This window comes from Oncorhynchus gorbuscha, linkage group LG06 (assembly GCF_021184085.1).
Source record: "Oncorhynchus gorbuscha isolate QuinsamMale2020 ecotype Even-year linkage group LG06, OgorEven_v1.0, whole genome shotgun sequence".
NCBI classification, from domain to species: Eukaryota; Metazoa; Chordata; class Actinopteri; order Salmoniformes; family Salmonidae; genus Oncorhynchus; species Oncorhynchus gorbuscha.
The window spans coordinates 98,230,029-98,255,150 of record NC_060178.1 but is presented as its reverse complement, the minus strand read 5'-3'; the positions used below and the strand labels follow the sequence as shown (position 1 = coordinate 98,255,150).

At 42.7% G+C, this 25,122-nt stretch overlaps 1 protein-coding gene across 1 annotated transcript in view; it reads left to right on the top strand.

The window, feature by feature from the left end:
- Positions 1 to 232: 232 nt before the first annotated feature.
- Positions 233 to 25,122, top strand: part of LOC124038600 (collagen alpha-1(I) chain-like) — a 33,164-nt gene continuing 8,274 nt past the window's right edge. The window contains exons 1-35 of the mRNA XM_046354653.1: positions 233 to 459; positions 2,025 to 2,228; positions 2,941 to 2,972; positions 3,955 to 3,990; positions 5,052 to 5,147; positions 8,143 to 8,214; positions 8,846 to 8,890; positions 9,324 to 9,377; positions 9,781 to 9,834; positions 11,717 to 11,770; positions 14,084 to 14,137; positions 14,390 to 14,443; positions 14,530 to 14,574; positions 14,919 to 14,972; positions 15,341 to 15,385; positions 15,506 to 15,559; positions 16,308 to 16,406; positions 16,777 to 16,821; positions 18,471 to 18,569; positions 19,055 to 19,108; positions 19,503 to 19,610; positions 19,971 to 20,024; positions 20,658 to 20,756; positions 21,231 to 21,284; positions 21,513 to 21,611; positions 21,828 to 21,881; positions 22,247 to 22,300; positions 22,443 to 22,496; positions 22,619 to 22,672; positions 22,982 to 23,026; positions 23,334 to 23,432; positions 23,769 to 23,984; positions 24,413 to 24,466; positions 24,818 to 24,871; positions 25,005 to 25,112. Coding sequence (XP_046210609.1) covers positions 378 to 459; positions 2,025 to 2,228; positions 2,941 to 2,972; positions 3,955 to 3,990; positions 5,052 to 5,147; positions 8,143 to 8,214; positions 8,846 to 8,890; positions 9,324 to 9,377; positions 9,781 to 9,834; positions 11,717 to 11,770; positions 14,084 to 14,137; positions 14,390 to 14,443; positions 14,530 to 14,574; positions 14,919 to 14,972; positions 15,341 to 15,385; positions 15,506 to 15,559; positions 16,308 to 16,406; positions 16,777 to 16,821; positions 18,471 to 18,569; positions 19,055 to 19,108; positions 19,503 to 19,610; positions 19,971 to 20,024; positions 20,658 to 20,756; positions 21,231 to 21,284; positions 21,513 to 21,611; positions 21,828 to 21,881; positions 22,247 to 22,300; positions 22,443 to 22,496; positions 22,619 to 22,672; positions 22,982 to 23,026; positions 23,334 to 23,432; positions 23,769 to 23,984; positions 24,413 to 24,466; positions 24,818 to 24,871; positions 25,005 to 25,112 — 2,538 coding nt within the window. The 5' untranslated portion in view covers positions 233 to 377. The remainder of the gene's footprint in view (positions 460 to 2,024; positions 2,229 to 2,940; positions 2,973 to 3,954; positions 3,991 to 5,051; positions 5,148 to 8,142; positions 8,215 to 8,845; positions 8,891 to 9,323; positions 9,378 to 9,780; positions 9,835 to 11,716; positions 11,771 to 14,083; positions 14,138 to 14,389; positions 14,444 to 14,529; positions 14,575 to 14,918; positions 14,973 to 15,340; positions 15,386 to 15,505; positions 15,560 to 16,307; positions 16,407 to 16,776; positions 16,822 to 18,470; positions 18,570 to 19,054; positions 19,109 to 19,502; positions 19,611 to 19,970; positions 20,025 to 20,657; positions 20,757 to 21,230; positions 21,285 to 21,512; positions 21,612 to 21,827; positions 21,882 to 22,246; positions 22,301 to 22,442; positions 22,497 to 22,618; positions 22,673 to 22,981; positions 23,027 to 23,333; positions 23,433 to 23,768; positions 23,985 to 24,412; positions 24,467 to 24,817; positions 24,872 to 25,004; positions 25,113 to 25,122) is intronic.

The window sequence follows — 25,122 nt, the reverse complement described above, 5'->3', positions numbered from 1 at the left end:
GATTGAAAATAGTTCGTTTGAATACGCCAAAAATATCCATAGAGTCGGAAGATGACAGCCCCGGTGTTTGAATGTCCACGTTTTAACCGAAATGTGAACTTGTTTGACATGTTTTAAATGCCGCCCTTCCCCCCTGAACTGTGAAGGAGGGACTCATTTCACTTGAACATGTACAAGTTATCTTCTGCTCCCAGGACCTCCCCAAAAGTGTGGCATATAAAAGCCCAGTTTACTCATTTGTTTGGGCAGTAGGGTGGTTCTGTCAGGGTCTGGATTGGAGTAACAAAGAACCGGACTCTACGTTTTATGGTTGGAGTCTGAGGAGTAAAACCAGGATTCCCCTTGCCGCAAAGAGTCTACATGTCTAATATTTAGACATGTTCAGCTTTGTGGATATTCGGTTAGCGCTGTTGCTGAGCGCAACAGTACTATTGGCGAGAGGTCAAGGAGAGGACGATAGTAAGTATCACTTTATATGAGATTATGGGACAGGGACGCTCGCATGAAGAATTGGATAGCGCGTAAAAGGATGCTGCGCACCTTTCTTTTGTGTTTGGAATGTTACAAATGCTACCCTGTGGGAAACATGGGGTTAAATTGTCAGCAAAAGCTTATACCATTGCTTTTGGAGCTCCGAAGCTCGATGCATTGAACAATGATTTTATATGGTTCTGCTTCCATGGCTGAGCGTTTCTCTGGCGTGCAGACACATGTTTAGCGCGCCCCTGCCATCGCTGTTCACGCGCTATTCCATGTCCTCGGGGAAGGGAAATTCTAGCTGCTGCTAAAGCTTGGATGCGCAATGATGACATGATGTTCAGATGGATTTGGAATTAACTAAACATTTACAAACCACTTGAAAAAATATATATTGCTGATGTAAATTAAATACAAATAAGCGATGAGGAAATATTTTTCTGAAAAAAAAGCTCAGAACAAAAGTTGATTTGCATCTGAGGCCTATCACCAAAATCTAGGAATTATATTATGAACAACGCAACAACGAATTATGCCTGGATTGGAAAAAGCTCCTGAAAGATTAGACAATAGGAAAGCCACGCCTTATTCCCCATTGGCCTACTAGTATAAATGAAAGTTTATAACCTATTTAACAAACACAAATGGAATTTGCAATAAGAAGTTTCCATTGCTTGTTTTAGAATAACTTTAAACCAGGGAGTCAAATTAAGTGAAAATAGTTTAACTATGATGTCTTCAATGGAATTGTCTAGACATCAATTGATCAGATTGGATATAGGGAGGGGCATGTGGCTCTGTAGATATTGTCATTGTACAGGCTGGGAGCGCCACTATGTGGTATATATTAACAATTACAAGTATAGGGACCCACCGGAACCCCAATCAGAGAGCCTACAGGTCTGTCTGATGTTGGCTATAGCATCGCTTGTAGTTCAAAGTTCAAACATAGGCCTTGGTAATTATGCATTTCACAAAGCATTTCATTGCATTTGGAAACATTTTATGTTTCGAGGGGGCGGCTCCCCCATTTTCACCAACCACGTTACAACTCCCATATTAGACACCCCCATGGCCTTTGGCCAATGCTGGTCTACTGCAAAGGCAACAACCAGTGCAACACAATAAGACATTCAGTTAATTTATGCCTATAGTAGGGAGTAGTAGGGTAGTAGGCTACTTTTTCTTTAAAATTCTCTATATAGGCCTGCATCTAATGCATATCTAAAGGATTCTCAAGTTGGGCCTTGAGCCTTTGGGATCTTGGTAGGTCTAGACCTTGCCAATATTAGGCCTATGTCGATTCATTGAGAGTGGCCTCCTAGGATCCTACATTAGGTCTACAGTACCTGCGGCAGGACTTCAGTTTCACAGTCATGACTGGTTTGCTCTTTTCTAGTTTTTCCTGCATTGCCACATTTTTATTCAGAGGTTTGGGTTATGCCTACACGTTAGAAGTAGGAGGCCTTCTTTTTAAACAATGTCACTTCTGGTTTATTTATTTGCCATGTGACTTACCTGGCGTCTCCAAACCTCCATCTTCCCAGGTGGATTCGGCAGCTGCTCGTTGGACGGCCAACAATACAACGATAAGGATGTGTGGAAACCAGAGCCCTGCCAGATCTGCGTCTGCGACAGCGGAACCGTTATGTGCGACGAAGTGATTTGCGAGGACACAACCGACTGCGCCGACCCTATCATCCCCGACGGCGAATGCTGTCCTATCTGCCCCGATGACTCCGAGACAGAGGGTAGCCTACCTTTGATGGCCTTATATTTGTTTTTGAACCTTTTTTTTAACTAGTCAAGTCAGTTAAGAACCCATTTTTATTTACAATGACAGCCTAAGTACAGTGGGTTAACTGCCTTGTTCAGGGGCAGAATGACAGATTTTGACCTTGTCAGCTAAGGGATTCGATCTAGCAACCTTTCGGTTACTGACCCAACGCTCTAACCACTAGGCTACCTGCCGCCCACCTGTGCTTTGTGGTAGTTTTCTGGCGCCGCCTAGTGGCACCAGTTGGCTGCAATGTTTCCAGTTATAGACAGAGGGGGACAAACCCGAAAAGGAACTGAGCAGCCCTTAGGCTACACTGCCCAGACTGGGCTGGCCATTACTTAGAATGGACTGTGGATACCTTATTGATGAGAAGCAAATCATCCAGTTGGATATTACTATTGCTTTTCTTTTCCCTCCAATGGATTAACCCTGTTAAATGTTGGAGATGTGGATGTGCATTTTACACTCACATCTCCTCATGTATAGGCCTAATCAGGATTAAGCCTGTGATGCCTTCACATTCCTGTATGGGATCCAGCCATCATGCATTCATTATCAACACAGTATTATTGTACATTGAGAAACATTGTTTTACAGGATAGTACTATGACACAGTTCATGTTTGATATGAGTTTATAAGGGGTAATAATAATATTATATTTTCCTCTCAATTGATTTCATAGGTCCCCAGGGGCCAGTAGTGTCTGAGACAGAGGTATTTATGCACATTTTACTCCCAAGATTGATTTATGTCGGTGAAAATGTATTAGTGCATGACACGGGAGGTTGGTTGCACCTTAATTGGGGAGGACGGGCTTAGTGGTAATGGCTGGAGCGGAATCAGTGGAATGCTATCAAATATATAAAACACATGGTTTAATGCCATTCCATTAGCTCTGTTCCAGCCGCTAAAAGGAGCCATCCTTCCCTCGGCAGCCTCCATTGGTGCATGATTGTTATCATATTATTAAATAATGACAGATCTAGACCTGCTTACAGGCATCATAAATGAGCCCATTATGTTCATTATGGGTAATATTTGTTGAAATATGTGGTGTATGCTATTAATTTTAGTTCGTTCAAACTGTGATATCTTTCGAATGTGCTCAGGGCTTACCATTTGACCCTCCACCAAACAAACGTTCAATGCCTTTATTTGTGCTAAGTATACTGCTACCTCAGTATCGACTACACCTCTCTCGTTGGTGCTTCAGTATGACTGCACCTCTCTCATTGGTGCCTCAGTAGGACCTCACCTCTCGTTGGTGCTTCAGTATGACTGCACCTCTCTCATTGGTGCCTCAGTAGGACCTCACCTCTCATTGGTGCCTCAGTAGGACTATACCTTTCTCATTGGTGCCTCAGTAGGACTACACTTCTCTCATTGGTGCCTCAGTAGGACTACACTTCTCTCATTGGTGCCTCAGTAGGACTACACTTCTCGCACTGGTGCCTCAGTAGGACTACACCTCTCTCATTAGTGCCTCAGTAGGACTACACCTCTCTCATTAGTGCCTCAGTAGGACTACACCTCTCTCATTAGTGCCTCAGTAAGACTACACCTCTCTCATTGGTGCCTCAGCAGGACTACACCTCTCTCATTGGTGCCTCAGCAGGACTACACCTCTCTCATTGGAGTGCAGTGAAAGGAGCACTGTAGCACAACTGATTCTCTTCCTCTTGTTGTTCTCCCATAGGGACCAGAGGGAGGAGTTGGCCCCAAGGGTGATGATGTAAGTTTCAAGTTCAACTTAGGACATAAGTTTAACTTAAGTTCAACTTGAAGTTGTTTATTTTCTGTAAGTAAATTGTATAGCTTGCTACATGTCCCATGGTTTAGATGTTCCATGAGAGGCCTAAGGAAAAACATATTCTGGTACGGTGGATTTGTGTCATTGATTCTTCTGACGAATCATGGCTTTGCAGAAGTGGTGCTTGAAGTGGAGGTTGGGATTTGAACTGTAAAGGATTGTAAACACAGGTGGACATTTTGGAAGGGGAGGAGCAGGAGACGGTCTTTGGCTTATCTGCTGCTTCTGTTCAGTACAGAATCAAATGGAGTAACTAGACAATGAAATTAGGTTCTGAGTTTACACACCTATTGAATACACCTAATGAACACACCTATTGAACACACCTATGGAACACACCTATGGAACACACCTATTGAACACAACTATTGAACACACCTATTGAACACACCTATTGAACACAGCTATTAAACACAGCAAAGCTAATTTGCAGTAGAGTTTTTACAGTACAATGTTATTGTAACTGTTTAACTTACAACTTAGTCTGTAAAAGTAAAGGTTGACAATAGTTTCTATTGACAGATATAGATTTTTCAAATATTAAACATAATGACCTTTGTTTGAACGTTGACCTTTGCATCACAGGTCAAATGTATGGATCGTTGTTCATTGTAGGTTTGCAGCCCATACTGCAGCCTCTACTTTTTGAGTGGCTCCATCAGCACTTGCAAACCAACTGGTGTGAATGATTTTAAACATTTTAAAGAAAAAAATCAACAATTCCAGAATTTCTATTTACAGCATTTACTACTTCACCACTTCAACCACCACTTTTAGGTCGATACCAATTATACCAATTATAATATAATTTATCTTATGAAGTGCATTAGAAGATAGACCTGAATTTGTCACAGAACTGTATTTATCTAAGTAACTCAGCCATGGGTTGTTGAAGGCTGAGCTGTTACTGAGTAGCTGTCTGTCAATATATCTGTCTCTGTTACTGACTAGCTGTCTGTGTATCTGTCTGTCCATTTCTTCAGGGTCCTGAGGGTGTTCCCGGTAACGATGGCATGGACGGCCAGCCTGGCCTTCCCGGCCCCCCGGGCCCCCCTGGACCTCCTGGCCTTGGCGGTGGAGTAAGTAACCTCATGACAAGACAATATCCACTGACTATTTCCTGTGGATATTGTCCAGTTACTACCTGTCTTGTACCAGAGTTATTTACATCCATGCTTTTTACCTGAGAGGAAATATCAACCGATATCTGAGTTAGAGAGCAGTGAGTTTACAGTAGCCCCCTGCTCCCATCAGCACCAGTGGTAAGTTTACAGTAGTTCCCTGCTCCCTTCAGCGCCAGTGGTGAGTTTAAAGTAGCCCCCTGCTCCCTTTAGCGCCAGTGGTGAGTTTACAGTAGCCCCCTGCTCCCTTCAGGGCCAGTGGTGAGTTTACAGTAGCTCCCTGCTCCCTTCAGCACCAGTGGCGAGTTTACAGTAGCTCTCTGCTCCCTTCAACACCAGTGGTGAGTTTATAGTAGTTCCCTGCTCCCTTCAGCACCAGTGGTGAGTGGACAGCTCCCTGGTTCTCTGATCTAAGGCAGGGTTATGGAGGAGAGGAGTTAGAGTAGAGGAGGGCTCTCCAAGCTTGTTTTTGGTGAGCTACCCTCCTGTAGGTTTTTACTCCAACCCTGTTCCTGGAGAGCTACCCTCCTGTAAGTTTTCACTTCAACCCTGTTCCTGGAGAGCTATCCTCCTGTAGGTTTTCGCTCCAACCCCTGTTGAAACCAATCTGATTAATCTTATCAACAAGCTAATTATTAGAATCAGGTCTGCTAGATTAGAGTTGGAGTGAAACCCTACAGGACGGTAGCTCTCCATGAACAGGGTTGGATTGAAAACCTACAGGAGGATAGCTCTCCAAGAACAGGGTTGGAGTGAAAACCTACAGGAGGGTAGCTCTCCAAGAACAGGGTTGTAGTGAAAACCTACAGGAGGGTAGCTCTCCAAGAACAGGTTTGTAGTGAAACCCTACAGGACGGTAGCTCTCCATGAACAGGGTTGGAGTGAAAACCTACAGGAGGGTAGCTCTCCAAGAACAGGGTTGTAGTGAAACCCTACAGGACGGTAGCTCTCCATGAACAGGGTTGGAGTGAAAACCTACAGGAGGGTAGCTCTCCAAGAACAGGGTTGGAGTGAAAACCTACAGGAGGGTAGCTCTCCAAGAACAGAGTTGGAGTGAAAACCTACAGGAGGGTAGCTCTCCATGAACAGGGTTGGAGTGAAAACCTACAGGAGGGTAGCTCTCCAAGAACAGGGTTGTAGTGAAACCCTACAGGACGGTAGCTCTCCATGAACAGGGTTGGAGTGAAAACCTACAGGAGGGTAGCTCTCCAAGAACAGGGTTGGAGTGAAAACCTACAGGAGGGTAGCTCTCCAAGAACAGGGTTGGAGTGAAAACCTACAGGAGGGTAGCTCTCCAAGAACACTGTTGGAGTGAAAACCTACAGGAGGGTAGTTCTCCAAGAACAGGGTTGGAGTGAAAACCTACAGTTTTCTTATCTAGAGTTTCTATAAGAATTATTTGTCTTGCTCAGGAGTACTTTCATAGTGGAAGTATGACACAAATACAGTTTACTTGTGTTGCTGAGAATTCTGGTATGTTTTGTTACCCATGAATGTATTTTTAATCTGTTGCACACTGACTAACTGAAGTGATTTTTATTATTTTTATTATGTTGGAGTGAAAACCTACAGGAGGGTAGCTCTCCAAGAACAGGGTTGTAGTGAAACCCTACAGGACGGTAGCTCTCCATGGACAGCGTTGTTGTGAAACCCTACAGGACGGTAGCTCTCCAAGAACAGGGTTGGAGTGAAAACCTACAGGAGGGTAGCTCTCCAAGAACAGGGTTGTAGTGAAACCCTACAGGACGGTAGCTCTCCAAGAACAGGGTTGTAGTGAAACCCTACAGGACGGTAGCTCTCCAAGAACAGGGTTGTAGTGAAACCCTACAGAACGGTCGCTCTCCACGAACAGGGTTAGAGTGAGAACCTACTGTATGGTAGCTCTCCATGAACAGGGTTGGAGAGTCCTGGACTAGAAAGAGAAAACAGAGAGGCACACAAATCTGTAATGATAGTAGATAGAAAAGGTTCCTCTTCGTTAATAGTGATACTAGTAGATACTTGCCCCATTTCCTAATGAATTGTTTGATGTAGCAAGCTGTTATTTCACCCTATATGACTAAAACTACGTCCCAAATGGCACCCTGTTCCCTATATAGTGCACTACTTTTGACCAGAACCCTGGTCAAATGTAGTGTAATTTGTAGGGAATTGGGTACCATTTTGGAGTTTGAATTACAGACAGTGTTATTAACAGTTCTAATCTATTATAAACATGACTTACAGTACAGAAAGTGTTATTAACAGTTATAGCAGTTATAAACACAACTTACAGACAGTGTTAATAACAATTATAACCAATTATAAACGTGACTTACAGATAGTGTTATTAACAATTATAACCAATTAGAAACATGACTTACAAACAGTGTTATTAACAATTATAACCAATTATAAAGGTGGCTTACGGACAGTGTTATTAACAGTTCTAATCTATTATAAACATGACTTACAGTACAGATAGTGTTATTAACAGTTATAGCAGTTATAAACACGACTTACAGACAGTGTTATTAACAATTATAACCAATTATAAATGTGACTTACGGACAGTGTTATTAACAATTATAACCAATTATCAATGTGACTTACAGACAGTGTTATTAACAATTATAACCAATTATCAATGTGACTTACAGACAGTGTTATTAACAATTATAACCAATTATAAATGTGACTTACAGACAGTGTTATTAACAATTATAACCAATTATCAATGTGACTTACAGACAGTGTTATTAACAATTATAACCAATTATAAATGTGACTTACGGACAGTGTTATTAACAATTGTAGCCAGCTATTAACACGGGTTACAGACAGTGTTATTAACAGTTGTAACTAGTTATAAACATATTTTGTTGTTTTGTTATCTCTATGTTGTATGTACTTAGAAACATCCAAAGCGAACTATTTTTAGAAACAAATGGATCATTTCTTTCCTTTCCTCCAGAACTTCTCTCCTCAGATGCACCACGGTTATGAGGAGAAATCCAGTGGCGGCCAGGCCCAACAGGGACCAATGGTACAAACTGCTTTTTGTCTTCCTCTGTGCTGTTTAGTGTGGAGAGTGAAGCCACATTTCCAGGATAAATGGAATTTAATTTATTTGCATAAAAACATATACAGCAATATATACATGGACATTGTATTCCCAGAGGATAGCACATACAAGGAGTAATTAAAACACTTTTTTCCAAAATGGTCCTCGCTGAGACAAACCCCTTCAGGAACCCTGATAAGAGACAGTATCAAAACAGTGATGTTAACTATATGAAACACAGATATTGTGGACTGCTGCAATGCAAAACTGTCTTCACAAATGGCCAACCATTGTCTATTACCAAACATCTACAAAATTATTAGTCAGAGTTACGCAATCACATAGCCAGAACCCAGGCAGACCAGATTAGTATTGGTGTTTCTGAAGAAGGTCATGGATCCTGTCGACCCAGTAGAGTTTATACTAAGCTAGTGCTTAAACAGTACGATGCTTTCAGGTTTGCAGTAGTCCTCTGGTAGTGATCGCTCATAATCATCAGCTATTTTATCCTTTAGATAACAATATCTCACAGAATCACTTTATCTCAATCAAAGGAGGTAAAGTACTGCTGCAAATGGATTCATTGATTCATTGGTTGTTGTGTTTCCAACAGGGGCCAATGGGTCCCCGTGGTCTCGCTGGCCCACCAGGAAACACTGTAAGTATCCTCTCATTTGTCATTTGATGTGTTGTCAACAACACCAACCTCACTCATCTAATTTTTTTTTTTTTAACAAATAAACATTTAGTTGCAACTGTGTTTATTATAGCAGCTACATTCTCATGTTCCCTCTGACCATAACATGTCTATAGTTTGTTTTAGAGACTCTGCATACATTTCTACAGTATACAATGTAGTATATTTATGTCTTAAAAGAGTATGTCGTATAGGGCCGGTTTCCCGGACGGAGATTAAGTCTAGTGTGGGACTAAAAGCATGCTCAATGGAGAATCTCCTTTGAAAAAGCCTTTTAGTACATACAGGATTAGGATTCCTTTCTTTCCGGAAAATGTCCCATAATTTGTTATAATAATAAGTCTTATAGCTTATATACCCTGTGTCATATGGTCTGATCTGTGTTCATGTCCAGGGTCCCCCCGGTCATCATGGTCCCCCTGGCGAGCCCGGTGAGCCTGGTGGTGCTGTGAGTATACAAACATTGCAACTTCCTGTGCCCATCAATATCAATTGACACACATTCTGAACGCATCACTTCCTGTCTATGACCATGTTGTAGTAGCCACCTCCCATGCCCACGCCCCCCCCACACACACACACACACACACACACACACACACACACACACACACACACACACACACACACACACACACACACACACACACACACACACACACACACACACACACACACACACACACACACACACACTGACTATTCACACGTGTGTGTATATTATATTTCAGTGAGCCCTGTCATTTGAGATCTATAACAGTCATAATGAATGTATACTATACCCCAGTAACCTTTGACACAGAGCAACACACACACACACCTCCCTTCATGCTTTTTTTCCCCCCCTGTAGGGTCCCATGGGTCAACGTGGTACAATGGGCCCCCCAGGCAAGAACGGAGATAATGTAAGTTGTGTTTTCATGATCTCAACTTTCCTTCTATCTCATTCAATTTGTCAGATATGATATCCACTTTCCTTCTATCTCATTCCATTAGTCAGATCTGATCTCCACTTTCCTTCTATCTCATTCAATTTGTCAGATCTGATCTCCACTTTCCTTCTATCTCATTCCATTAGTCAGATCTGATCTCTACTTTCCTTCTATCTCATTCCATTTGTCAGATCTGATCTCCACTTTCCTTCTATCTCATTCCATTAGTCAGATCTGATCTCTACTTTCCTTCTATCTCATTCCATTTGTCAGATCTGATCTCTACTTTCCTTCTATCTCATTCCATTCATTCCATTAGTCAGATCTGATCTCTACTTTCCTTCTATCTCATTCCATTTGTCAGATCTGTAGCTCAGAAACAATGATCATTAGTAAAGACAGTAAACTGAATTTAACGTAGACTTCCTCTAGTTTTCCTCCTTTGCAACTTACACCATAATATTTCCCCCCACTGCATATTGACATGTATGATTACATAATTACATACATACTGTATTCATAATATATACAGAACCAGTCAAAAGTTTGGACAAACCTACTCATTCAATGGTTTTTCTTAATTTTTTTACTATTTTCTACATTGTAGGAATGATAGTGAAGACATCAAAACTATGAAATAACACGTATGGAATCATGTAGTAAGCAAAAAAGTATTAAACAAATCAACTTGGGTTGAAGTCGGGTGAATGTGGAGGCCAGGTCATCTTATGCAGCACTCCATCACTCTCCTTCTTGGTCAAATAGCCCTTACACAGTCTAGAGGTGTGTTGGGTCATTGTCCTGTTGAAAAACAAATGATAATCTCACTACGCGCAAACCAGATGGGATGGCGTATAGCTGCAGAATTTACAGATTTCCACCGGTCTAATGTCCATTGCTCAAGTTTCGTGGACTAAGCAAGTCTCTTCTTCTTATTGGTGTCCTTTAGTAGTGGTTTCTTTGCAGCAATTCGGCCATGAAGGCCTGATTCATGCAGTCTTCTTTGAACAGTTGATGTTGAGATGTGTCTGTTTCTTGAACTCTGTGAAGCATTTATTTGTGCTGCAATTTCTGAGGCTGGTAACTCTAATGAACTTATCCTCTGCAGCAGAGGTGACTCTGGGTCTTCCTTTCCTGTGACTGTCCTCATGAGAGCCAGTTTCATCACAGAGCTTGATGGTTTTTGCGATTGCACTTGAAGAAACATTCAAAGTTCCTGAAATGTTCTGCATTGACAGACCTTCATGTCTTAAAGTAATGATGGACTGTCATTTCTATTTGCTTATTTGAGCTGTTCTTGCCATAATATGCACTTGGTCTTTTACCAAATAGGGCTGTCTTCTGTATACCACCCCTACCTTGTCACAACATAACTGATTGGCTCAAACGCATTTAAGAAGGAAAGAAATTCCACAAACTCACTTTTAACAAGGCACACCTGTTAATTGAAATCCATTCCAGGTGACTACCTCATGAAGCTGGTTGAGAGATTGCCAAAAGTGTGAAAAGCTGTCATCATATTTTTGAAGAATCTAAAATATTAAATATATTTTGATTTGTTTAACACTTTTTGGTTACTACATGATTCCATATATGTTATTTCATAGTTGTGATATATTCACTATTGTTCAACAATCTAGAAAATATTTAAAAAATAAGAAAATCTCTGAATGAGTAGTTGTGTCCAAACTTTTGACTGGTACTATGTAATTTAATTATGATATTTGCAATTTTTTCATCACGTTTTTATGCATTTTTGTATGCCACGTTATTGTCACTGTTTGCCACAGCATTGTTCACAGTGAGAGGACCTCTCTGTCTCTCCATCAACCTCGCTCTCCTCTTTCCTCTGCAGGGTGAGCCTGGCAGGTCTGGTCGTCCCGGTGAGCGTGGTTCCGCCGGCCCTCAGGTGAGTGGCCCTCTAACCCCATAGATCAAGGGTCAGATGCTCCTATCCAAACAGACCTGGCTCTGATACCAAGCATGCATTCCAAATGGCTCCCTTTTCCCTATGTAGTGCCCACAGGGCTCTGGTCAAAAGTAGTGCACTATATAGTAAATAGGGTGCTATTTGGGATGCAGGCCAAATATCAGTAGAGTATCTACAGAGTGAGATTTAATGTAGAGTATCTACAGGGTGGGATTTAAAGTAGAGTATCTACAGGGTGGGATTTAAAGTAGAGTATCTACAGGGTGGGATTTAAAGCAGAATATCTACAGGGTGGGATTTAAAGCAGAGTATCTACAGGGTGGGATTTAATGTAGAGTATCTACAGGGTGGGATTTAAAGTAGAGTATCTACAGGGTGGGATTTAAAGTAGAGTATTTACAGGGTGGGATTTAAAGTAGAGTATCTACAGGGTGGGATTTAAAGTAGAGTATCTACAGGGTGGGATTTAAAGTAGAGTATCTACAGGGTGGGATTTAAAGTAGAGTATCTACAGGGTGGGATTTAAAGCAGAGTATCTACAGGGTGGGATTTAAAGCAGAATATCTACAGGGTGGGATTTAAAGTAGAGTATCTACAGGGTGGGATTTAAAGTAGAGTATCTACAGGGTGGGATTTAAAGTAGAGTATCTACAGGGTGGGATTTAAAGCAGAATATCTACAGGGTGGGATGTAAAGCAGAGTATCTACAGGGTGGGATTTAATGTAGAGTATCTACAGGGTGGGATTTAAAGTAGAGTATCTACAGGGTGGGATTTAAAGTAGAGTATCTACAGGGTGGGATTTAAAGTAGAGTATCTACAGGGTGGGATTTAAAGCAGAGTATCTACAGGGTGGGATTTAAAGTAGAGTATCTACAGGGTGGGATTTAATAAAGTAGAGTATCTACAGGGTGGGATTTAAAGTAGAGTATCTACAGGGTGGGATTTAAAGTAGAGTATCTACAGGGTGGGATTTAAATCAGAGTATCTACAGGGTCGGATTTAAAGTAGAGTATCTACAGGGTGGGATTTAAAGTAGAGTATCTACAGGGTGGGATTTAAAGCAGAGTATCTACAGGGTGGGATTTAAAGCAGAATATCTACAGGGTGGGATTTAAAGTAGAGTATCTACAGGGTGGGATTTAAAGTAGAGTATCTACAGGGTGGGATTTAAAGCAGAGTATCTACAGGGTGGGATTTAAAGTAGAGTATCTACAGGGTGGGATTTAAAGTAGAGTATCTACAGGGTGGGATTTAAAGTAGAGTATCTACAGGGTGGGATTTAAAGCAGAGTATCTACATGGTGGGATTTAAAGTAGAGTATCTACAGGGTGGGATTTAAAGTAGAGTATCTACAGGGTGGGATTTAAAGTAGAGTATCTACAGGGTGGGATTTAAAGCAGAGTATCTACAGGGTGGGATTTAAAGCAGAATATCTACAGGGTGGGATTTAAAGCAGAGTATCTACAGGGTGGGTTTTAAAGCAGAGTATCTACAGGGTGGGATTTAAAGCAGAGTATCTACAGGGTGGGATTTAATGTAGAGTATCTACAGGGTGCGATTTAAAGTAGAGTATCTACAGGGTGGGATTTAAAGCAGAGTATCTACAGGGTGGGATTTAAAGCAGAATATCTACAGGGTGGGTTTTAAAGCAGAGTATCTACAGGGTGGGATTTAAAGCAGAGTATCTACAGGGTGGGATTTAAAGCAGAATATCTACAGGGTGGGATTTAAAGTAGAGTATCTACAGGGTGGGATTTAATGTAGAGTATCTACAGGGTGGGATTTAAAGCAGAATATCTACAGGGTGGGATTTAAAGCAGAGTATCTACAGGGTGGGATTTAAAGCAGAATATCTACAGGGTGGGATTTAAAGTAGAGTATCTACAGGGTGGGATTTAAAGTAGAGTATCTACAGGGTGGGATTTAAAGTAGAGTATCTACAGGGTGGGATTTAAAGCAGAGTATCTACAGGGTGGGATTTACAGTAGAGTATCTACAGGGTGGGATTTAAAGCAGAGTATCTACAGGGTGGGATTTAAAGTAGAGTATCTACAGGGTGGGATTTAAAGCAGAGTATCTACAGGGTGGGATTTAAAGCAGAATATCTACAGGGTGGGATTTAAAGTTGAATTAGAACCATTCTAGTATAAGTACATTAAAGTAAATAACCACTAATCCAAATCAAGTTAGTTTCAGCACTGAAAGACATACATTACATGAAGAATGAAAACGGTATTGTTCATGTCTGTTATGAAGACCAGTTCACAACATTCCTTCTTCTGCCCTACAGGGAGCTCGTGGAACCCCTGGAACTCCTGGCCTCCCCGGCATTAAGGGACACAGAGTGAGTAATAGGAGGAGTGACATTAGGATGCTGTGAAGTTTCCCCTAGGTACGGATCAGCTGGCTCCCGAAATCCTATCCCTAACCATTGGTAGTGGAAATGTATAACTGATCCAAGAACAGCGACTAGGGGCAACTTCACCCTACTCCCACGATTATATGACAGCCATGACACTACTACATTCCTACATTAAACTCCTAATCATACAGAATGTTACCTAACCTAAAACATGCTCTTTGATTTCCTTCTCAGGGTTTCAATGGAATGGATGGTGCCAAGGGAGACGGTGGCCCAGCCGGCCCTAAGGTTAGAGGTCAATCTAATGATATATATCATAATGTACGTCTATCGTTGTCTGTTCTGGAGAACTCATCTGTTCCCCCTGACCACAGGGAGAGGGTGGTTCCCCTGGATCCAGCGGTAACCCCGGTGCTATGGTGAGTATCCTGTGCATATGACAAATACACTTTGATTTGAGTAATGCTCTCGTCTCAATAAACATATCTCTTTCCCTCTCTCCTTCTGCTTCCTCCCTCTCTTCCTCCTTCTCTTCCTCCTTCTCTTCCTCTCTTCCTCTCTCTGCTTCATCCCTCTCTTCCTCCCTGTTTCCTCCCTCTCTTCCTCCCTCTGTTTCCTCCCTCTATTTCCTCCCTCTCTTCCTCCCTCCCTTCCTCCCTCTGCTTCCTTCCTCTCTTCATCCCTCTCTTTGTCCCTCTGCTTCCTCCCTTTGCTTCCTCCCTCTCTTCCTCCCTCTGCTCCCCTCCACTCTTCCTTTTCCTAGGGTGCTCGTGGTCTTCCTGGTGAGAGAGGCCGCCCCGGACCCGCTGGCCCTTCTGTAAGTACTGCACAGCACAACCTTCACTGTTTGTTTGAGAGATTGATTGATTGATTGGTTGATTGGTTGGTTGATTTAATTTATTCATTGATTGTAATTATAAACTGGGTGGTTTGAGCCCTGAATGCTGTTTGGCTGACAGCTGTGGTATATCAGACCATATACCACGGGTATGACAAAACATGCATTTTTACTAAATAGCAGCAATACCGCAAACATTATCTAGAATGACACAGAAAAGTCAGTGACTTGTTGTCATATAGTATAAAGTATTGCTGCAGTACCCCTACAGATGTTCATGCCCATTTCTGGCTTTAGGAATACTTGTTAAAGAATTGTCATAACAGTGTAATACCCTCTTCCTCTAGGGTGGCCGTGGTAATGATGGTAACTCTGGTCCTGCTGGATCCCCTGTAAGTATCTTTATTACTTGTGACTAATCCTACCTGTCGTAGAAAGTCAGAGTACACCACTCAGTGCCATGTGTTAGTCCTGACTATGTTAGCTAAATAATGTTTATTTGATCTCTTCAGGGACCCACTGGCCCATCTGGTTCCCCTGGATTCCCCGGAGGCGCTGGAGCTAAGGTATGTCATAGCCCCCCACCCAAACCCTACCCCTAAACCTAATCCACATGTTGCTTCCAAATGTTCTCTCAATTGGATAGCATTGGATAGAGCCAGTTTCACCCAGATTTCTTACTCCAGTCCTTTCCACTCAAATCCATGAAGGGAAGTGAACAAGTACAGATTTAGGGCAGAAGGGTAGAGAATTGGGACACAGATTGAGATCCTGATCTGATACAGGTAGTGGCCAGCAGATGGCATATGATGACCTCGTGGAACATCTCCGTCCTGTCCCTTTACTGTAGACTACTGTAATGTACAGACCTCTATTAGAGAGGAAACAGTGAGAGACTACTGTAATGTACAGACCTCTATTAGAGAGGAAACAGTGAGAGACTACTGTAATGTACAGACCTCTATTAGAGAGGAAACAGTGAGAGACTACTGTAATATACAGACCTCTATTAGAGAGGAAACAATGAGAGTGAAAAACTGAAATTGTTCTCAATAGAAATAATATAAACATAACACATAAAAATGAACAATGATTAATTATATTCCTACACACACACATACACACACACACACACACCCACACACACACACACACACACACACACACACAAAAAACCTCCCCCTCACACACACACACACACACACACACACACAAAACCTCCCCCTCACACACACACACAGAGATGATAACATCAGTTTCAAAGAATGTGATCATCCAGCACCCTCCTAATGTCCTCTCTGCTGCCCCCTTTAGGGTGAGACCGGTCCTCAGGGAGGCCGTGGCTCAGACGGACCCCAAGGATCTCGTGGAGAGCCCGGTAACCCTGGACCCGCTGGTGCTGCTGGACCCTCTGTGAGTACTGTTGTGCTTGGTTGCCCTTAAATGCTTATATTATTATTTGTCCTGGTTGCTTTTGCTTGTAAGTCCTAATCTTATATATGCTTATAGATCATTATCTTTATATAGGTCCTTATCTTGATATAGATCATTATCTTTATATAGGTCCTCATCTTTATATAGGTCATTGTCTTTATGTAGGTCATTATCTTTATATAGGTCATTATCCTTATAGGTCATTATCCTTATATAGGTCATTATCCTTATATATGTGTATATTCTTATGTTTACCCTCATAGTGCACCGTTTAACCTCTGACCCCTGAAGTTTACTGTAATATAATGTCCCCGCCTCTCTTTCCCGCTCTTTTTCTGTAACCAAACAGGGTGCCCCCGGAAGTGATGGCCAGTCAGGAGGCAAGGGTGCCACTGTAAGTATGAGCCTTGTGGATACATCTATCTGAAGATCTATGATTGATTATGTTCAAATGAACACTGGTAATACTACACGTAATATACTAATGATAATAAATTCCATTTATTAGATGCTTCTATGTAAAGTCATTAACCTTTCTGGGAAGGGGGTTCCGCTAGCAGAACACCTGGCCTACAGCCAGTGAAATTGCAGGGCGCCAAATTCGAACAAAAGAAATCTCATAATTAAAATTCTTCAAACATACAAGTATTGTACACCATTTTAAAGATACACTTATTGTTAATCCAGCCACAGTGTCCGATTTGAAAAAGGCTTTACGGCAAAAGCACACCATGCGACTATGTTAGGACAGCGCCTAGCCACAAAAACCAAATAGACATTTTCCAGCCAAGGAGAGGTACCACAAAAGTCAGAAATAGCGTTAAAATTAATCACTTACCTTTGATCTTTCTTCTGGTGGCACTCCCAGGACTCCATGTTACACGATAAATGATTTTTTTGTTCGATAAAGTTCATCTTTATGTCCAAAAACCTCCTTTTTGTTTGTGCGTTTAGTTCAGTAATCATTATGCACACAGCACGGGCACAACATCCAGACGAAAAGTTAAAAAAGTTCCATTAAAGTTTGTAGAAACATGTCAAACAATGTTTCTAATCAATCCTTAGGGTGTTTTTATCATAAATATTCAATAATGTTTCAACCGGACAATACTGTTTTCATTAGAAAACGGGAAAGGGAACGAACGTCGCGCTCACAGCCACGCGCCATAAACAACTCATGGCTTTCAGCTGAGCCACATACTCTGAGTGATCTTATTCTCTCCCCTTTCACAATAGAAGCCTGAAACTACTTCTAAAGACTGTTGACATCTACTGGAAGCCTTAGGAAGTGCAATCTGACCCCACGGACACTGGATATTCGATAGGCATTCACTTAAAAACTACAAACCTCAGAATTCCCACATCCTTATAGGATTTTTCTCAGGTTTTCACCTGCCATATGAGTCCTGTTATACTCACAGACACTATTTTTACAGTTTTGGAAACTTTGGAGTGTTTCTATCCATATCTACTAATTATATGCATATTCTAGCTTCTGGGCCTGAGTAACAGGCAGTTTACTCTGGGCATGCTTTTCATCCAAACTTCCCAATGCTGCCCCCTATCCCAAAGAGGTTTTAAGACTGTAGAATGTGGAAAGCCACTAAGACTGTAGTATGTGGACAGCCACTAAGACTGTAGAATGTGGAAAGCCATTAAGACTGTAGAATGTGGAAAGCCATTAAGACTGTAGAATGTGGAAAGCCATTAAGACTGTAGAATGTGGAAAGCCATTAAGACTGTAGAATGTGGAAAGCCATTAAGACTGTAGAATGTGGAAAGCCATTAAGACTGTAGTATGTGGACAGCCACTAAGACTGTAGAATGTGGAAAGCCATTAAGACTGTAGAATGTGGAAAGCCATTAAGACTGTAGAATGTGGAAAGCCATTAAGACTGTAGAATGTGGAAAGCCATTAAGACTGTAGAATGTGGAAAGCCATTAAGACTGTAGAATGTGGAAAGCCATTAAGACTGTAGAATGTGAATGCATACATACGGGTGTTGGTGAGTTAACATGTGTGTTCTCTTGTCCATCCCATAGGGTGCTGTTGGTATCTCTGGTGCTCCTGGTTTCCCAGGATCCCGTGGCCCTGCTGGACCTCCCGGAGCTGGTGGTGGCCCCGGCCCCAAGGGTAACCATGTGAGTACCACTGTAACGTCACTATTTAGTCAATTGATCAAATAGCATTTCTTGAATAAGTTTGCAGCACTCGTCCATTTTGTGATGTGCTTTGGCTGTTTTGATCAAGCAGTGGTGGTGAGCATTGCTTTGTAAATTGATACTACACAGAAATCAATAGAACACAGTCATTTAATGCATATCTATGGATGAATAAAAACAATTAAAAGTTTGTAGCACTACACTCTAGTTTGTGATGTGTAATATGGACCAGGAATTAGTGGTGAGTGTTACCTGATGTGCAGTGGAGGCTGCTGAGGGGAGGACAGCTCATAATAATGGCTGGAATGGAGCGAATGGAATGGTATCAAACACATGGAAACCATGTTTGATGTATTTAATAGCATTCCACCTATTCCTCTCCAGCCATTACCATGAGCCCTTCCTCCCCAATTAAGGTGCCACCAACCTCCAGTGCTGATGTGATTTGTTTGTTTTCCCCACAGGGTGAGCAAGGAGCCCAAGGCTCCAAGGGAGAGCCCGGTGTAAAGGGAGAGCCTGTAAGTTGGACCGCCCTTATAAATAACCTATGGAAATATTTATTTAACAAGCAGCTGACCATGTCTGAAAACATTTATTGCTGATTTCCGGGACACAGATTAAGCAAGAAGCCCAGTTGAGGACCAAAAAGCATGTTCACTGGAGAATCTCCAATGACATAGGTTTTTTGTCCAGGATTATGCTTAATCTGTGTCTGGGAAACCGGACCACAGGTCTCTAACCCAGGTATAGACACCTGTTTCTTCTGAAGTTATTGTTAGACAGGTGAGTTTACTACAGGTCTCTAACCCAGGGATAGACACCTGTTTCTTCTGAAGGTATTGTTAGAGGGTTGTCTTTACTACAGGTCTGATGTCTGACCCCGCCATCCTTTCCTCCTCTTTATCAAACCAGGGTTCCTCTGGTCCTGGCGGCCCCCCCGGTCCATCTGGGGAGGAGGGAAAGAGAGGTGCCCGTGGTGAGCCTGGTGGAGCTGGTGGTGCTGGACCCCCTGGGGAGCGTGTACGTTACCCCCCCCCCTCTCCCGCGACCCCTTAGCCCACTTCTTCCATGTCAGATACCCCTTCTCTGATGTGCCCCTACTCATAAGAACTATGTCCCTACACAGACAGATTTGTTTTGAAGTTGTGTTTTGTTATCTCCATATGATTCCAGTAAATGACCATATAGATTTTGGAATCAGAAAAAGCAACAACCAACCATCAGAGCCTCAGTCACTAGTCTATACTAGACCATGTGCATCTTATACCTTCCATTCCCAGGGGACACTGATTGTCAGTCAAGCCTTGACTTTGTGATATGGTGTGCCTGTGCCATGGTCCACTGTGTAACACAGTGTGTCGGTCCTGTTTCTTCCAACAGGGTATGCCTGGTATGCGTGGTTTCCCCGGCTCTGATGGAGCTGCCGGTGGCAAGGTGAGTCAATTGTCAAAATATAATAATAGTAGTAATAATAATAATAATGACAGTAATAGTAATAGTTGAACAGTAAACTATAAAGTCCATGTGAAGAAACATGACGTCTGGTGTTAAATTCAGCCAATAAGCAAAAACATCCTTATCCTTGAAGCTAGGATCCTTAATTGAAACAACAACAAAGCCGACAGCCTTTGTTTTGGTAAAACGCTGAGGGATGTGGGCCTGGAGGAATAGAACCACTTTCACATTCATAGACATGGATGCATGGGCTGACTATCCATGATATTAAATCATAGTTTTAACAATGTTTTGAGGCTATACAGTGTTTGTTTACATTTACATTGTTTACAAACATTGGAGTATTTTGCGTTCTGTTGAACTAAGCGCATGAGGCAAGTTATATTCAAGTTATATTCTACACAAATCAATGGGTATATATCATTCATTTCTAAATCCAAAAATTGATGTAACAGCTGCAGATTGTAGCTTTAAATATGCTCACTGAATGTGTCTTGGTGGCTTGGTTACCCTCACAGAGCACTATTTAATCTCTAAGCCCTGAAGCTGACCATAATGCTTGCCTATCAAAACTTGACACAGACATCACCAATTAACCTTCCCATGTGATAGGGTGGCCCTGGTGAGCGTGGAGCCAATGGACCAATGGGAGCCCAAGGTGCCACTGGTGAGGCTGGTCGCCCCGGGGAGCCTGGCATGCCTGGATCCAAGGTGAGTGTCACCTGTTCACATCTCTCTCTCTCTTTTTCTCTCTCTCTCTGTCTCTCTCTGTCTCTTTCTCTCTCTGTCTCTCTCTCTTTCTCTCGCTCTCTCTCTCTGTCTTTCTCTCGCTCTCTCTCTCTTTCTCTCGCTCACTCTCTCTCTCTTTCTTTCACTCTCTCTTTCTTTCACTATCTCTTTCTTACTCTCTTGCTGTTTCTAGTTTTTGATTATTATTTGTGTTCATTATCATTTAGCTGCACCCGCTATAACACCCGCTATAACACCCACTATAACACCCGCTATAACACCCACTATAACACCCGCTATAACACCCACTATAACACCCGCTATAACACCCACTATAACACCCGCTATAACATCTGCTACAACACCCGCTATAACATTTTCTAAAATGTGTACGTGACCAATAAACTATGGTTTGGTTTGATCTAATGTGTGCTCTTCTCTCCCTGCTTGCTGTAGGGTATGACTGGTAGCCCTGGCAGCCCTGGCCCCGATGGGAAAGTTGGCCCTGCTGTAAGTACTACTGATCTATTCACCACAAACTCAATGCATACCGAATTACTATATTATTACTATGTATATAATGAACTATATTGGCAAGAGGACATTATCGAGAGGATTTAACATGTTTTGACCTTCATGTTCCTTGGTCTAAAGTAGAAAGTAGAACAATAATTGTGTTGGTTCAGTCAGGAGAGCACCATACCCTTTGATAGCCTGTGTGATCCTCCTCTCATGTAGGGTATCACTGGAAACGATGGTCGTTCCGGACCCCCAGGCTCCTCTGGATCCAGAGGTCAGCCTGGAGTTATGGGATTCCCTGGGCCCAAAGGACCTGCTGTGAGTAAACAAACAAACATACAAAAAAAGAAACAAAAGCATTAATTTCATTCCTAAATGGTGGCTACAAATGTATTATTTTCACCACTATAACAAATCGGTCTAGTTCATATACTGAACACATGTAAATGTAGGGGTGGTGTATTCAGTGTGTTTCTTACTGAGTAGAATATGAATGTACAGTAAGAGTAATCATCGTCTGTCTCTTCCCTACAGGGTGACAGCGGCAAGCCTGGTGAGAGAGGAGAAGCCGGAGCTGTTGGGGGTGTTGTAAGTGAAGCTATACTAAAACCTGAAGCAGATAGGATCAATCATTCAAACTGTAACATACTGTATGCTGTATCAACATTGGTTGACTCGTCCACGTTAAATCAACGTATCTCAAGTCTGTGTCACTAGATCATTGTCCATGTTAAATCAACTTATCTCAAGTCTGTGTCAATAGATCATTGTCCATGTTAAATCAACTTATCTCAAGTCTGTGTCAATAGATCATTGTCCATGTTAAATCAACTTATCTCTAGTCTGTGTCAATAGATCATTGTCCATGTTAAATCAACTTATCTCAAGTCTGTGTCAATAGATCATTATGTGCGTTCTTGGATTTGTAATAGATGGCATCTCCTTGTTTCTAGGGTGCCCCTGGCAAAGATGGTGACTCTGGTGCTCCCGGACCACAAGGCCCTGCTGTAAGTTTTGACACATCTCCTTCTTAGAATGAATGGCACATTTAGCCACATACATCTTCATGTACAGTCCCATTTAATGAAACATTGAGACACATACTGTATGATTTCATTCATGAGCCACCCAAACGCCGTTGTGTTTCAGGGAGGTCAAGGAGAGAAAGGAGAGGGCGGCCCCGCTGGTCCTAACGGATTCCAGGTAGATTACCAGCCACAATTCTTACCTCTGCTATCATTACTTGTCTAGATATTCACATTGTAACCAATAATGTTACATGTTGACCTGAAATCTCAACCACACCTCTCCCATCATCCCTATAGGGTCTGCCTGGAACTCAGGGAGCTACTGGTGAGCCTGGCAAGGCTGGTGATCAGGTAAGTGGTGCCCTCCCATCACAGAGATTAGGTATAGGTTCTAGATAGGTTCTAGATGTAATGCTATGCCCTCCATGACATGTTGAATTGAATTGATGAACAATTAGAAACCTGTAAGTTGCCGGAAAGCACATTTTTACCCAAATGCAGTTGTTGAAGTGTAATCAGACATTATCTAGCAATACATTTAATTATGTGGCAAATGTTGCTGTAAAAAGGGCTATAAATATATTTGATTGATTGATTGAGTGGTTGGTTGGTTGGTTGGTTGGTTGGTTGATTGCTCCCCTCTCCTCTGTTGCTCCACAGGGTGTGCCGGGTGAGGTTGGAGGTCCCGGCCCCAGTGGATCCAGAGTAAGTACAGCATCACAGCAGATGGATCTGAACCCCCGGATCTGTCTCTAAGCTGCCTGCTTCAGTAGACATGATGTTCACAGATCTTTTCCTCTTCTCCTCCTCCTCTCCTCCCCTCTTCTCCTCCTCGTCTCCTCCCCTCTTCTCCTCCTCGTCTCCTCCCCTCTTCTCCTCCTCTCCCCCATCTTCTCCTCCTCCTCTCCTCCCCTCTTCTCCTCCTCGTCTCCTCCCCTCTTCTCCTCCTCTCCCCCATCTTCTCCTTCTCCTTCTCCTACTCCTCTCCTCCCCTTTTTTTCTATGTCCTAAGGGTGACAGAGGTTTCCCAGGTGAGCGTGGTGGCATCGGCTCTGTCGGCCCCTCTGGACCCCGTGGACCTAATGGTTCTCCTGGTAACGATGGTGCTAGGGTAAGAGAACACTGGAGAACACAGATACAGATTACATCATTGATTAAATAATTAAGTTGGTCCTTATGTTGATCCTAGGACTGAGAATTACATTAGGCCCTATACAACCATATAATTTGTCCTTTTCTTATTTATTTTTGCACCGCAACAAATATTTATGTATATATATTATTTTGGCAAAGAGCAAAGGAGGTTTAATGTGTGTGTCTCTCTGTCTACCATCTCTGTTCCTTTTTGTAAATATATTATTTTGGTACAATGCGATAGGAGGTTTAATGTGTGTCTGTCTACCATCTCTATTAGTTTAATGTTTCTCTGTCTACCATCTCTGTCCAGGGTGAGACTGGAGTTGCTGGTGCCCCTGGCGGTATGGGAGCCCCAGGTCTGCAAGGAATGCCCGGAGAGCGTGGCTCAGGTGGCAACTCCGGTGCCAAGGGAGAACGAGGTGATGGTGGCCCCAAGGGAGCCGACGGTGGCCCTGGAAAAGACGGCATGCGTGGTATGACTGGACCCATCGGACCCCCTGGACCCACTGGTGCTCATGGAGAGAAGGTAAGAGCAAAAAGATGTTTGGATTGAAACAATTTGATTACACAGTAAACGGTAAAATATCATGTGTTGAAACAACTACTGTGTAGCTACAGCCTTGATGTGTTGAAACAACTACTGTGTAGCTACAGCCTTGATGTGTTGAAACAACTACTGTGTAGCTACAGCCTTGATGTGTTGAAACAACTACTGTGTAGCTACAACCTTGATGTGTTGAAACAACTACTGTGTAGCTACAACCTTGATGTATAGGATTGTTTAGGTAAATCTTCATTCAAATATGAGATAGTTCTCCCCTCCTCTTTCTCCTCTCCCTGTTCTTCCTCCTCTCCCCTCCTCTCCCTCCTCTCCTCTCCTTTCCCTCCTCTCTCTCCTTCCCCTCCTCTCTCTCTTCTCCCCTCCTCTCCCTCCTCTTTTTCTCTCTGTGTTAGGGTGAGGGTGGTCTTGGCGGCCCCCCTGGTCCCGCTGGAGGTCGCGGTTCCCCTGTGAGTAACATCCAATGACATACTACATGTTCATCTGCTTATGACAGCGGTGTAATGCACACATTGATGGCCCGCCATTTCTCTTCATCACACTGAACAAAGCACATTGATGGCCCGCCATTTCTCTTCATCACACTGAACAAAGCACATTGATGGCCCGCCATTTCTCTTCATCACACTGAACAAAGCACATTGATGGCCTGCCATTTCTCTTCATCACACTGAACAAAGCACATTGATGGCCCGCCATTTCTCTTCATCACACTGAACAAAGCACATTCTGCTTGCTTATGTATCAGTTTTTCATTCCCAACCTCTGACCCTATGTGTTTTCTACCCATAATCCTCCAGGGTGAGCGCGGTGAGCATGGTGCCCCTGGACCTGCTGGATTCGCTGGACCCCCTGTGAGTAACATCATCACCCAGCCTGGTGCAGTCCAGTCCAGACCACTCTAAAGCTGGTCACAGTTCTGTTTCCAGGTGGAATCCTATAACCCAGCCCTGACCCATCCTCTCTTCTTCTCCCTCCTTGCTTCAGGGTGCTGATGGTCAGCCTGGCAACAAGGGAGAGAATGGTAACAACGGCCCCAAAGGTGATGCTGGTGCTCCTGGGCCCGGTGGACCGGTTGGTGCTCCTGGACCTCAGGTATGGATGT